General features: G+C 43.8%; 1 protein-coding gene across 5 annotated transcripts in view; it reads left to right on the top strand.

Annotated features, from left to right (window-relative positions):
* ARIH2 (ariadne RBR E3 ubiquitin protein ligase 2) overlaps positions 1-14,620 on the top strand; it is a 32,891-nt gene that overhangs the window by 12,919 nt on the left and 5,352 nt on the right. For 3 of the 5 annotated variants that reach the window (XM_074152472.1, XM_074152474.1, XM_074152475.1), the window contains 8 exons: positions 4,978-5,045; positions 6,765-6,828; positions 9,185-9,332; positions 10,054-10,175; positions 11,079-11,188; positions 12,232-12,349; positions 13,653-13,703; positions 13,803-13,824. In XM_074152472.1, coding sequence (XP_074008573.1) covers positions 4,978-5,045; positions 6,765-6,828; positions 9,185-9,332; positions 10,054-10,175; positions 11,079-11,188; positions 12,232-12,349; positions 13,653-13,703; positions 13,803-13,824 — 703 coding nt within the window. Of the gene's footprint in view, positions 1-4,977; positions 5,046-6,764; positions 6,829-9,184; positions 9,333-10,053; positions 10,176-11,078; positions 11,189-12,231; positions 12,350-13,652; positions 13,704-13,802; positions 13,829-14,620 lie in introns of those variants that run through there. The other 2 variants (XM_074152473.1, XM_074152476.1) reach the window with 2 other exon arrangements.

Raw genomic sequence — 14,620 nt, forward strand, 5'->3', positions numbered from 1 at the left:
TAAATCTATTTGTATAAAAACCTTTGATTAAGGGAAACACAAGAAATGGAAGCTGCATATCTTTATGCCAGGTTTGTGTTCATCTCGGCCAGACATTTCAGAGCAACCCTGATCTAACACGAACTGTCAGCTTGGTGCAAAGCCACGGGATGTCAGCTCCAGCCAAATCATAATATCTCAAACTCATTCTGAATTGAATCTCTTTGAGAATCATGTGGTGATTCTTGCTTTAAATTCCTGATGCCATATCTCTGCAAAAAGTGAGGATTGAAACACACCTCCAAAAAGTAGGCCATCCCTTGGAGAAAAGTGAAATGAACTCATGAGATATGCATGCGACATAAATATGCATGACCAATTTCTGTAGAATATAAGCTCTACAAAAGACGATAGTCTTTTAGCTTTTAGGAAACATTTCTCTCTGAATTAGCAACTGTCAAAGTGGCGTGGTGGAAAAGGTTTTCTGAAAAAAACCTGAAACTTCAGCTCTTCAAGCAACACAGCTTATCTAGGGAAGCTAGCTGAGACAGTTGTCTTAGAGCTCTCCAAACCCAGCGAGGTACCTGCAGAGCTCCTTTGCAAATTCTTTTGATATTGTCTTGTCCTAGAGAGTGCCAGACTCTCTCTCGCACTTCAGAAGTGCGAGAATTTTGCTTATCTTGGAGAGTAAAGAACCCAGGAGATAAATGGAGATAGAAATAGTAAGAAAATAAATACTGTGCTCTTTTCCAGAAAATGAATAGATGTGTGTTTAATGTGATGGCATTGCTTCTTTGTTCTGCTTTCCGAATCTAACTTTGTTCAGCAATATGTAAATTTTTGACAATTTTTTTGCAGCTCCTGTAGAGTCTTTCCCTTACGCAGAGTAGCCTTCTCTTGGCACCCTCCTTGCGTGCATCGACACTGAGCCCCTTTTCCAGTGCAGTGATAAACATTGGCGTTTGGTGCCCATTTCTGGCAATCACCAGCCTTCTGTCACTGGCAAATCAGAGTTGAGCTGATGGAGGTTTGGAAGAAGTTTCTGAGGAGACCAAATTCTGCTTTAAGGTGAAGCTGGAAGTTGTAGGTTGGATGAGATATTTTCTGTCCAGCTTTGCCGCTTCGTCATGAAGAAAGAAACATGGTCTTCAGTCAAATTTTCCAAGTTCAGGTTTGGACTAAGCTGATTTTTGATCTTAAAATTTTAAGATGATGGTGAGAAAAGGAGCAAATGAGAACGTGGGAAAGACAGACATTCTTTAGCGTGACTACTGCTTTCAGCTTTCGTCTTCTAAACTTTAATAAATTTAATCACAGCTAGAAGAGTTGTGGAGAAGTCAAGTTGTAAAGAAACATTGGCACAATTTATTAGTTGCAAACAACTAAAATAGAGGCGTTTAGAATATGCGTTCCCTTCTCACTGTGGTCTGTAGAAGCATTTTACTGAAATGACCTGGTCCCAGCAAGACACCGAGTGTGCTATTTCACTGTCTTTTTGGGGTCTTAGTATTCTGAAACGAGAATAAGAAGGTGTAAACAAAACTGTAAATTTATCAAAGGTGTCTTTCTTTATTTGCTTTATGTCTGAGACAAAGCATTATTGTTCTTTGATAACCTGAGATTCTTGTGGCACCCAGTGACTGACAGGGGACTGAATCAGAGCTCTTTCTGAAATGTTTTATAAGTTTGAGATCTTTCATCATGTGAAACTTCTGACTGCCCAGGAAGTGCTGTATCAGACAGTGAGCCTGAACAGCAACCGAGACTTATTTTCTAAGATGCCAGGCTGCAGTGGGTGCGTACGGAGGGGGCATTGATGTCTCCTAACTGAACAGTTCAGCCAGTGGTATCTGCTTCTGTACTTTGCTTCTCCGGTACTGTACAGTAATGAATTATGTACATATGCACCAAACTTCTGATTGCAGTGGTATTTTTCTGTGCTCAGCATGTTTTGCCTCCTGCTTACAAAGAAATACTTCAATTATTCCGGGGTGTTATTGTGGAAGAACTGGCTGACTTGGTACAATCATTCACTTATTGTGAATGTACAGTCATTGAAGAGGCTGGGGAGTGCTGCTAATCGATAGAAGCAAGCTTTTGTTACACACTTGTTTTTCTTATGCCTGTTTTCTTGACTCTCTCCAGTAGACTTGGCCCCTGGTGGTATTCACTTTTGCCTTCTGAATTACCAGCCTTGCTGATGGTCAGCAGGACGTAGATTGTCATGTGGTGAGACTCCACTCAACAGGCACAGCCTCAGCCTCATCAGTTATCTCCTCCTCTCTCATCCCTCTTTCTTACAGTTTGAATGTTATCTATCTTTAACGTGTAAGAACTAGTACTTCCATGCCAAGCAGACAGTGGGTGCGTTGCTGTAGCTGGCTGACTCTGGGACTTGTTGTTTGCAAGATTGCACGCACTCCCATCAAGTAGTATCAAATAATTTTCTGCTTCAGGCTTTTATGAAAGTGGATTCGTGTCATGAACCTGGCTTTATGAATTGGAAATGTTTTATTCTTGGGTGCTTTTATGATGATACAGCTGTTCCAGTCAGTGCTTGCAGTTGGAGCAAAATAGGAATCGTCACAGAAGTTTTATTATTCTTCTAGATCTGTTAATTTGGCATCTTTGTGGAGCATTAATTCCAGATCTTACCTGACAAATAATTTGACTCAAAAGCATTTGATTCTGTTAGGGTGGTTTGTTAGATGTCAGAAATGTGTATGCTGGTATTTGTATTTTTCTTTCTATACATGTTCATTCTTGAATGTACTTGGTTCCTCCTCTGGGAACAAGTAACTTCATGGAGTTCATGTAGTCAGGATGCCACACCTCAGGCCCTAAAAATCCAACTGAAAAATACTCATTTTCATGTGTTACAGATGAATTTCCTATTTAAGTCTGGTAGTTTGGTTGGTTTTTTTTTTTGTCAGGACAGTAGTTCTTCCTTACTGCTACTGAAAAATAATTTCATTGCTGTTAGAGAATGATTCATTAGCATGCGGTTTGCATTTGCAGGAAGCCAGTCTTGTAGAGACCACATTCCTGATGCTTGTTTGCTTTACAAACGTGAAATGCAGATGTCTTTCTCGTACAAGCAACTCAGAGGAGTCTGTCTGGGGCTGCCAGGCTGGGGGCTCAAGATAACAACCCACCCAAGGCTGGCCGTGGCACTTTGTCCTCACAAACCAAAGCAGGCTGGCTGTGCTGTCCCTCTGTGCCATGCTCCCTCTCATCACAGGCTTCTGCGCTGGGAGGGAGGGAGGGAGGGAGAGAGGGCAGCGCTGCCTGGGCAGCCTTTGTTCTCTGAGGGTCACGTCGCTGGTGAAGTCGAGGAAGATGACGTACCAGACCTTATACAGCATGAGCTAATGCTTCAGTTCTAGGGAAAAAAAAAAAAAAAAAAAAAAAAAAGGATTATTTGAATATTGAAAAGTACTCTTTTATTACTGGGATTTCTTAGTGGCCAGCGAAGTGGGCAAATCAGAAAGCAGAGGTGGATAAGAGCCATTTAAACCCCCCAGCTGCATTATGTGTTGGTGTTATACCGGTTTAGCTCGGTGAACCAACCGTCCAGTGCTGACAACTGCCCGTGCAGGACCAGGGCAGTATCATGTGGCAGGAATAGGTCAGTTGTGTTGTGAAACTACACCTCTTCAGTGGGATAGATTTAGAAGAGTAATGAATATGCTGCCCTTAGGTGTGCAGAGCCTGTCTGTTTTGTAGAAGGAGCCACCATTGCTTGTTTTTCCTTCCAGGGTTGCGTTGGGGTTGCTGTGTATCTGTATTACCAGTACATTGGATCTTGTGATTCACCTGTAGCAGGATTCAAGAAGGCTTATGGCTTTTCAGCTGATGATTGGGACTGACAGCTTCTCTAGGGAAAAACAAGGAGCTCTTCCTGCAGCTAGGATGGAAGGAGCTGTGTTTTCTATATGTATAGTAGAGAGAGAGGCGCTATGGTGATAGCGTGTCTTGGAGCGTGGGAGGTAGAGCCCTTTAACGTTTGAATGCAGAATGTGCAGACCACTGGCCTTGCCCAGGTGCCTCCTAGCATAGAGAGGAGTGAGGAGACAGGATTGTGAGCCTTCTGAATCCCCCTGGAAGAGGTCTCTTGTTTGCAGGAGACCTGCTTTGTTTGAACTCCATGGTCCTGATAAAGGCATGAAGGGGTTGAGAGGCAGGTTGAAGGTCCAGATGCCTGTTGTCTTGGTGGGTATGAGCCTTTTTGTGCTAGCAGACCAGTCTGTTTTCTTCTGAAATAAGCGAATACATAGAAGCGAAGGAGAATTTGTTTGCTTGTACCCTTTGTAACATGACTTTAAATGTCGTATTGCAGTATTCTAGAGGGTGCTCGGGCTAGCACGGACTGTGCTAGTGCTTGCCAGGAGTCCACGTAATGCAAGCGCTCAGCATGGAAATAGTCCCTGTCACAGTAGCTTTCCATCTTCCTATTCCAGTCCAGCGTATAACTTTCTTCTTTACAGTGAAGGCTGGGGAAAATGTTTTGGTTTTTCCCCCTACCCTTTGCTGTCACAGCATGCCTGCGTTTGCAGCTTGTTCTTGCTTCTCCAGCTCAGTAAGGTGTATCTTTCTGCCCCATGGTGCCTACTCTGCACACTTAGCAAGGACCCCCATCCCAGTCTGGTCTGGGCCTCGCAAGTGGTGACCGCTTGAGGACTGGTTGTGAGGCTTCCATGAAGAATTGAGATAATCTAGTGAATTCTTGATTCCTTCTTCCCCGTGCTGTTGTGAGTATGTGTGTTAGCTTGGGTAGTTTGGGTACATCCATTTGCTTCATTCCAACCTGTATGTTGCAGATGTGCTGGCAGTGAATGTTATGTCTAATAGTTTAATGGGAATTGAGTATCACTGGAATATTGTACTGAATTTGTACAACTTCTTATAAGACTAACAAGATTTTAGTCCTAAGCAGAGGTGTGACCTCAAAATATGCCTAACTTGACCTTTTTTTTTTTTTTTTTATTTTCCACCTAGGTATCACATGCTGTTGCAAAGCTAGTATTAGTTAGTTTCCACTGGCAAATCTCAGAGATTTTGGAAAGGTAAGTGTAAAATAGTCTTATCTCTTCTGTGCTCAGTGCTTTTCCCCCTTGCTTTGCAAGAATGCTCAGAGTGGTCCATCGGTGTCTTTTTGACAAGCATCTTTGAACCTGGAAGCAGGCCGTACAGTCCATGGCAGGGAGCAGAGGAAAAACACTATTTTGTTGAGGCTGCATTGCCTGTAAGAAATTTGTAAACAGGGAGAGGGTAGTGGTGGCAAATGTCTTTCAGTCTGAGGAGTTATTGTCATGCTGGGAACCCTGTAGATGCATTTAGCTTAAACTTTGAGATAACAGATTGAGAGTGCTGCATCTATATTTATTTATTTTAACAAATATAAAGATAACGTATGTTCTGGTTTTGAACATATGAGCCATAAATCATAAAGCAGCGCTGAACCTATGCTGATACATTCTTTAGTAGTACATTCGTACTGAAGTTTTTGCTCCTTCTGAACATAAGTGATGTTTTTTTTCCAAGCTGACTAATGTTTGGAGAGCAGAAGATGGGGTGAGAGAACAGAGAAGTGTAGCCCCTTTGTTGTTTTGTCAGTGTCAGTGTAATGAAGTCCTCCAACTGATTTCAAAAGGAGGGTTCGGACTCTGCCCAAGCGTATACGGGAAGTGTGTCAGGAGGCACGGCTGTCTGGCAGCCCCTCCAGAAAATACTGGCTCAGAACTGAACATTGTCTGAAAATAGAGAGCATATCAGTCTGACTCATTCTGCCATGCCATTTTTGGCCCTGTAGCCAGCAACTTCATCCAGAGAACGTATGGGAAATGCATCTCATGTATGGACGGTAACTGGCTGGTTGGTTACCATGCATCCTCTGAAAGCTTTTCTCTGGGGAACGTGGAGGGTGGGATTCCTGCATAGCAGCTCAGGGTGATTTTGCAGGTCAACTGGTGAGATTTAAACAAGAGGAAGTTTGGGGAAGGGTTCGCTTCTGAAGCTGTAACATTGCAAGTTGCTCTCCAGTTGATCTGATCCTCTAACTTCTGTCTTGGTACAAATTGACATTATCAAAAGAAAGATCTCTAATATGACTTAAAAGTGCTACGGGGAAGGGAGGATTTACAGCACAGTCACAACAGTGATGCTGCTATTTCTGAATTCAGTGGTGATTTTTTTACTGGAGATACAAACGTTCGTCTGCAATGGAAATCACAAGCAGCAAAACGTTTAATTCTAAGGCTACTGATAGACAGCTTCAAATGCCTAGGAGGTGATAATCTGTCACAGGGTAAATACTTAACTAGATAATAGACTGGAGTCAAAGTGAGACCTAACCAGCATAGCTTGATTTTACAAAGGAGTAGGGGACAGACAGAATCTTCACTGGAGTGTGTTATTATGGGCAGTGCCTTAGGACTGCTCTAGAAGTGTGGGTAGAAAACCTTAGCTTCCAAAGTAATTTTTTGGGGGGAGGGAGAGAGTCGTAGAAAATTATTCATCAAGGAGTGTGAGTGAAATGTTAATCCATTAGCGGGAGAAGTGTTGTTCCTGTTTCTGATTTTGAAGAAGCTCTCATAATGTTTTGCTGATGAGAGTTCAGCTCACTATATGAAGGAGCCTCACACAGGACACATGGCCACTTTCCTTGTTGATACCTACCCTGCCATTTGCACAGACCCACTTATTTATTCAGGTGAGAAGGATCAATTTAACAAAGCAAAATGTATTCAGAAATTGATTTTATCATTCTTCAATTACCTTTTCAGGCACAAGTCTAATGCTGCCCAATTGCTAGTAGAAGCACGAGTTCAGCCCACCTCATCCAAACATGTAAGTATGCTAACTATTTTGGTCTGTTCCCTTGGCAGACACCTCTGACCCACCTCATCATCAGAGGATTGCATTACTAATGGCATAATCTGTCCCGTATTAACCCTTCGCAGACTCAGGTCCAACGCCCTAACTTGATGCTGGGTTTACCTTTTAAATGAGAACGCATTCAAGAGGTGTCTAACATTTAAATAGCAGCTTTGCTATTGTCTTGCAGGTAGTGTTCTAGAATTGCTTGCCTCAAGAAAATTGAGCTCATTTTTTTTGGCATGAGTGATGGTACACAACGGAAGGAGCAGAGTGCACGGGCTTGGCTACCTCTTCCAATTCTGCTCTCTGTAAAAGGCACTCAAGGGACACTCTGGCTGCACAGAGTGAACAGAGCTTGTCTGTGGCTGGAACAGAGATTTTTTTAAATTTATTTTTCCTAAGATGACTGTTTTGCTGCACTGCTCTGCTCAGGGATGCTTAAGCCAAATCTCCCAGTGGTGTTGCTGCTGAGCCAGTCAGTAGTGATATCTGAACCAACAGCTTGTGTTTTGCAGCCAGGGCCGCACAGATCTTTAGATACTTTTTTTTTTTCCCCTTTAAATAGAAACTTCCTGTTGCATGTTTACAGGTTTCATTCACAGTGGGTGTCTTGGTACAATCCACAGTTACCCAGGAACACATTGCCATGTGTCAGATTTTGAGTGATAAAGTATTACATCTGAGAAACACTCTTTGGCTTGGGGGGGAGGGCAGATTTTAAAAGCCTGATTTGGCATCTGAGCTGACTTGTAACTAGCAGAGAGTGAAAATGCTAAAACAGCTGACGGGAGTAAGCTTCATGGACCGAAAATAAATTATCTGCCCAGAGTCCAGAAAAAAATCTTTGTTGTTTGAGATACATGGACTAATTTGCAGGTATTTTGAGATTTGTCTGAATCTTGTGCTGATTGTCACTTAAGTACTCTCTACTGCAATGCTTATTTCATTTGGGGAAGAAAGATACTACAGTTAAAAGGTCAGTGTAAGTCTTGACAAACTTGGCTTGGTAGGCAGTCTGTAAGAGGGTTTTTTGTATGTGCTAGGGCAAGTTGCTCTGTGCTTTGACTCCTAGCGCAGAATGATGGTATTTTGGGGGCAGATTCTCACGCTGAGTGTCTGTGGCGCAAGTGACCCTATAGAGAGAAGCTACAGTGATGAGCTCAGAGGGACAGCTTGTGAAGGTTCGAGGCAGTGTGCTGGCTGTTCAAGTTGAGCAGTGCCTGTAGGCAATCAACACAGCGGCAGACTCGGTGAATCTTGTTCTGGTCCATAAGTGAGGCCGCTTAGAACAAAGTCGCATTATTTCCTTTTCCGTGTCGTCGTGCTGTAAAGCAAGCTCTGTTGGTCATGTGGCTGCGTATCCTCCTGCTGCTGCTCCCCGGCTCTGGCATGCGGAGCCAGGCATGATGGCTGTCTCGCATAGACTTCTCGAAGGGTACCAAAGGTTTAAGTAGATAAAAATTGATTATATGACTTCTCTATGAAAGGAGAAACAGGAAAGTAAGCTCCTGCTGACAGCTGTGTAGAGCTTTTGGTGCTGCTGTGCTAGACCTGGTTCTTTAGGTCCCAAGGGTGAGCTGAGGTGTGTTGGAGGCTAGATCTGTTGTCTGGGGATTAGTTCTGCGCTCTCCAAGGGGAGATCCAGGCTGCTTCCCAGTGATTTGGTGAAGCAACAGCAGAATTATGCCTGACTTGAAACAAACTCTCTAATCCTTTTCAGCTGAAGGGATGATGCCTGCTTTGCCAAATGTAGCATAGGCAGAAGATCAGAGATGTGAGATGATGGTCTATGAACTCCCTTTCCTCTCTGTATAAACACTCTACACACTGCACCTTCAGTTGCCTCTCCTCTTACCCAAAATCATTGTCCAGTAAAAGGGCACTGCTAAACCTGCTTCCAGCTGTAGCTGCCCTTCAGGGCCCGTGGAACAGTGATAGAGGCTGACCCAGCTAACAAAGAATATCAGTAAATTCAGGGAAGGACTAACACAGTGATGTATTTCCTCATTTTTCAAACAAGGTGAGAGTAAGAACCAGAAGAGTATAGGTGAGTTCTGGGTAGCACTAGATTATAGTCAGGAGCTGTTCAGTGACCATCAATCACTGTGCTGTGCTCCGTGAGATTAAAGAGGTTCTTGTGAAGAACTGACTGTTGGAACAGTGCAGCACCCCTACACAAGCCAGCTGCTTGTGAACTTGTTCTGGGCTGGAGCTCACCTGAGACCATTGTTACCATGAAGGTGATGCAGGTGCCTGTGGGTGAGGTGAGAGTACTCCGGGAGAGCTGGGATGCTGTCACCATAACGCTGATTTGTCTCTCTCCCAGGCAATGGTACATTCCTCCCATCACTGCGCAGTGTGCATGCAGTTTGTCCGGAAGGAGAACTTGCTCTCTCTGGCGTGTCAGCACCAGTTCTGTCGCAGCTGTTGGGAGCAGCATTGTACAGTGCTCGTCAAGGATGGTGTCGGAGTCGGTGAGTTCAAGGCGGATGTGGTACCGGGTCTGTATTTGCCGTGTTGGCCATTCTGGTGATGACTGGCTGAATTGGCCTAAAACATCTCAGTAAGGAGAAAATGGAGCATGGAATAAGTATTTGTGACAAACTTAATTTGAACTAGTGGTCTTACCTGAATCCCTCGTTAGCATTGGTATACCACCAGGAGAGCACTACCCCTGCCTAACAAAACGTACAGGCCCATAGATCCTTTTGCTACTTTTCTCCCCCTCTGATCTCAAGAACATGACTGTAACAAGTTAAAAGCTGCAAATCTGCTGCATTTTGAGTTTGCATCTCTCGTTATGTGTTGTTGCACTGCCCCCGGAGTGCCTGTGGATGCAAACATCTGCTCCCTTTGTGTTGGGTAGAAGCCAGTAGTTGCCAGAGTTGCTCTGGGCTTTTCCAGCCCTGTCCTCCATGCTGGCGTGGCAGTAACATGCAATTTTCTACTTTAAGTATCTGACCTTGCAAATACTGGTTGAGGCACTTACTTCTCTGGGATGCACATGTGTCCTGTCGTCTTTTGGTGAAGACAGTTGGGCTTCAGCTTTTCAGCAGCCCTGATAGATTTGTTTCACAGTTGTGTCCCTCTTGCCACAACAACAGATGGCACCTAGGAAACTGTGCTGAATGCTCTCTGTGCGTTCGCTCCTTAGCGTAAGTTGCACTGTGCTAAAAAGTTGCTTTTTCTTCTCAGGGGTTTCCTGCATGGCTCAGGACTGCCTGCTTCGGACACCAGAAGACTTTGTGTTTCCATTGCTGCCTAGTGAAGAGCTAAAAGATAAATACAGGCGCTACCTCTTCAGGGACTATGTGGAGGTATTTTTTTTTCCATTTTAAAATATCCTGGGTGGGTACACCTGCGGACATTTTTTTTTTTTTTTGAAGCGTCTTGTATCTTTGATTAGAAATGCAGTAATTGCAGCAAAATTGTCCCTGATAAACATCATGTAGCTGTTCCTGTAGGACAGCCTCACCAACAAAGTGCTCTAGCAGGTTGCCAAAGTAAATTCTGTTGTAAGGTCAACCAGTAACTCCTTGGCTGGTGCTTGGCTCCTGTCCTGAAGCAGAATTCTCAGTGTTGCAGTTGAGAACTTCAAACTTCGATCTGAGTTTTAAAGTCCTTTTTGCTCTTGCATAGATATTTTAAGTTCTGAAAAATAAGTCACTCATCTTAGCATAGCCCAACTGAGCTGGCTTGCTTAACAACATTTTATGTGAGGTTTTTGGAAATTAAAGCAGAAATTGTAAGGGTTAAATGTGCAGGAAGTATTCTGGTAACTGCAAACAGACTGGGAATACTCAAGAAGCACCAAAGCAGTACAAAAAGGTGGTGTCATCTCTCTTCAATAAGACACACTTTGGGAGGGAACTGCCACCACAGGAGAGCAGCTGAGTACATTCTGGAACACAAGGAGAGTACAGGGAAAGAGCTCGAATGGAGTAAAACGGTCTTGGTGAAGTCTTATGGTTGTGTTGCTGCACTTACTTGGTCTGTAACCCTCCATTTGAATTCCATGTTCTGGAGAAGCTCTAAGTCACTAACACTCCCTTTCCTAATGTGGAAGAGGTTTGTCTGCTCTGGTGGCAATTTTCACTGTCTTTTTCAAAAAGAAATACTGACTAGTGTATTTTTGAGGATAGGAGTGGTTAAACTTGAAGAGATAAAGGTAATGCTCTTCTGCGCCCACTGCTGATCTTACCACCTTGGTATGTTCACAGAGCCATTACCAGCTGCAGCTGTGTCCTGGTGCAGATTGTCCTATGGTCATACAGGTACAGGAGCCCAAAGCCCGGCGAGTGCAGTGCAATCGTTGCAATGAGGTCTTCTGGTAAGAAACAGAGAAGGTTAAAGATCATGGGATCACGGGGAAAGTGTATGCTGTCCTCAGAGCTACTCCATTTGCTTGCCAGCGGGTTCAGTGTGTAGAAGCATCTCAAATGCTTTGCTAGAGTTGTTTGTAACTTGAGTTAGCTTGAGTAATTGGACACTTGGGGTCTGACTTCTGCAGGTGGTCAGCCCTCCCCTCACTCTCTGCACTCCTTGGGAGTTGGATGTTCTGACAACCGGGGAATGCAGAGCTTAAGTAACAAAGGGGTTACAAATCTTCCGTTCTCATATTTTGGCTAGGATACAAATCTTGGTACAGACGTAGTGACTGGTAGAGATTCTGGTAATGGATGTGGAGGCCTCACCGCTGTCTGCTGGTATTGAGTTTTCAAGTTTATTACATGTATTTGACTCCCAGAGCATCTGGTGTGTTTTGAGGCTCATGAGAGAATAACTTTCTGCTGAATAGGAAAGCTAATGTTCCTTGTCTGACTTCAAGTGTGTATGGGACCAGAGAAAAAAGACAGCTTGCAGGGCTGCTGAAGTGTCTTCTGCTCCTGGGTCTCCAGAATCACTCCTCAAACATGTTGAGGATGTCTGTGGAGCACAATACAACTGGTTTAGAGACCCAGCTTCCCGGTATCTGCATGCAAATGGACCTTCCTCACCTGTGGCTGGTATGGTCATACTAATGCAGGTGCCTGGTATCGACCACTGGAGTCAGGCTACTTGTAAAGCCACTGGTATCCCCCAGGCCTCTGCAGTAATGGGCAGGCTCTAGGGAGGGACATGTCAGCCCTCAGAGACATGATTTGCCACAGAAGGCCTCGGTTCTATTCCATCCGGACACCGGTTTCTGCACAAGAGGGTGGGGGTTTATTGAAGTTCAGCCTTGGTCTTTGCACGTTAGTAATACACAAGTGCATTTGCGTCCCTTACCCTTGCTTGGCCTCCTTGATTTTGGTCATCAGGAAAACCTCAATTCTTGAGTCACTTCCTTGGAAATTGATATGTCTTTTTCTTTATTTTTTCAACCCTGTTAAGCTTTAAGTGTCGGCAGATGTACCACGCACCCACAGACTGTGCTACCATTCGGAAATGGCTCACCAAGTGTGCAGATGACTCCGAAACAGCCAACTACATCAGTGCTCACACTAAAGATGTAAGGACAAGCACTTGCATGTTTTTTCTTGTCCTCTAGTCCTGCAAGGGAAGCGAGATACAATTCTATACATACGTAGCATTGTGTGCTGCTTTTTCACAGACTGCAGGTTCTCACAGCTCCCTGGAGACTGTGACATAACACGACTGAATGCTATGGCAATGCTTTGTGTGGGAAGTCCAGCTGCCCTCCTGCAGCAAGGACCAGCATGCTGGTCCTTATTCCAGACCTGGTGTGAATGACTTTGGCAGCCAGGTGTGCTGCTCTCCCATGGGCAAAAGAATTGGGGCTGCTTTGAAATGATCGGTGAAGATGTATTTAAAAAGGGAGGAGAGAGTGTAGTAAGTGCAGAGTCAGTACCAAATAAGGCACTTCTGGGGTTTAAACCTGAACCACTGCGTGGAGTACTGTGAACTGGAAGGTGAGGGAAATAAAGTCTTAATTTGGCAGGGACAGCAAAATGGGGCAGGTGAAGTCTGTAAATGAGTCATTGAAGTACTTCTAGTAGATTTAGACCCAAGAAAAATAAATAGTGTTACATCTTGTGCACTCTAGTCTACCTATAGGAATATCTTTAAAAGTTATAGATACGCTACCTTTGTCCTCTAGATTAGCTGTCTGAATTCCCTTCTTTCTCTGGAGAAGGTGTCAACACGTGGTGGCATTGTTTCTGCTGTGCTCTTTTGTAGAAGTAAGGTTTTGTTATATTGTGCATTGTGCTGGCATGCATTTTGTCTGCCATTAAAATTTATAAAAAGCAGCAAAACTCAGTTCCTTCTTTGTACCCAAAGTGTACAAAGTTGTACCCTTTGCAACCCAAAAAGTGTAACTGAACTTGAGACTGCAGGGCATCAGTGAACTACTGATGGAGCGAAGAAGTGTACAGCTCTCACTGTGATCAGCCAGATTCTCTGCAGTTAGCTAAGTTGTCATCTGTTAGCGATTGCTGATAGCAGGATATAGTGCTTATTATCTTGTAGTCTAAGTAGCTGTGGAAGCCACTGTCATGTGAACTAATTATGTCCTTCTGCCTGAACAACTGCTAAATGGTAACTTGAGTGAGACCTTCAGTTTTACAAGGAGTAACAACAGCAAACTTGTTTTCTTGAGCAAGCGGTCCAGTGCTGCAGTGTAACTTCCCTGGCTTTGCCTTTCTGCCTCCTTTTTAAATGGAGCTGTCAGGAATTGGTGGGAAACAGGGTGTGTGTGTATATATATATGTTAATATTCTCATGTACACGTATGCATATTTTAAGAAAAGTGGGAGGGGAGTTGAATCTGACAAATGCTTCTCTTTCCCCAGTGTCCCAAGTGCAATATCTGTATTGAAAAGAATGGAGGCTGCAATCACATGGTGAGCAATTCCCTGAACATCAGATCTTCCTTGTTATAAGCAGAAAAAAAATTTCCCCCACTTTCCACTAACTGGTGCCTCCTGTCTCTTCTTTTTCAGCAATGCTCCAAATGCAAGCATGGTAAGTAGGATTTGGAAGCGGTTTTCTCTGCCGTGTTTGTTAGTGATGATGTTTTCTTCTCTCTTTTTTTTGTGATATGAAGACAAATTGTGAATATTGACTGAAATATTTTTCCCCCTAGTAAAAGGTGAACAGGATATTAATTACAGGCTTGTGTGTGATAGCTTTGTTTTTATTTTTTTTTCACTGGCTGTGATTTCAGCTGGGTTCTGATTCAGTGCTGGTTTGGCTCCCTTTCCCTGACATGTCCATTGTATAGAGAAATCTCCATCTCTGCCATAGTATTAACAGTGGAATCCATCTCAGAGGAGAGTAGTAAATGCTTTCCATGTAATTATATTTGTCATCAGCTGAAAATACTGGCAGAACTGAGCCATTTACTCAGATCAGCTTAAGTCCTTCTGCTTAGTGATGGAAATAATGAGCTTTGACCCAGCTGAAACTGCAGGAGCTGTGAATTGTTCTGCGTAACATTATCTGTTGGACTTCTCCGTCCACCCCTGTGCAATTAGCAGCCTGAGTGTCTTTGGCCCATTGTGCGGTCCTACAAAATGACAGGCTGTTCTTGCACTTATCTTCTCATGGCAGAATTAATTTCTGTTGCCTTGGAGTGAGATAGTTTGTATTCAGCCTTCTAAGTTAAGTGTGCCACCAGGAAATATTATAGCATCAGAACTTAATTTGGAAGATGATTAAAGATTACTGTCCTCTCTCATTTCCTTTGCTTTGGGGTCCTCAGCAGCACTGGACGTGACTTGATGGAGCTCTGTGACAAGGGTGAGCAAACAAGTGCCAC

Source organism: Numenius arquata, chromosome 8, assembly GCF_964106895.1.
Source record: "Numenius arquata chromosome 8, bNumArq3.hap1.1, whole genome shotgun sequence".
Classification (NCBI taxonomy): domain Eukaryota; kingdom Metazoa; phylum Chordata; class Aves; order Charadriiformes; family Scolopacidae; genus Numenius; species Numenius arquata.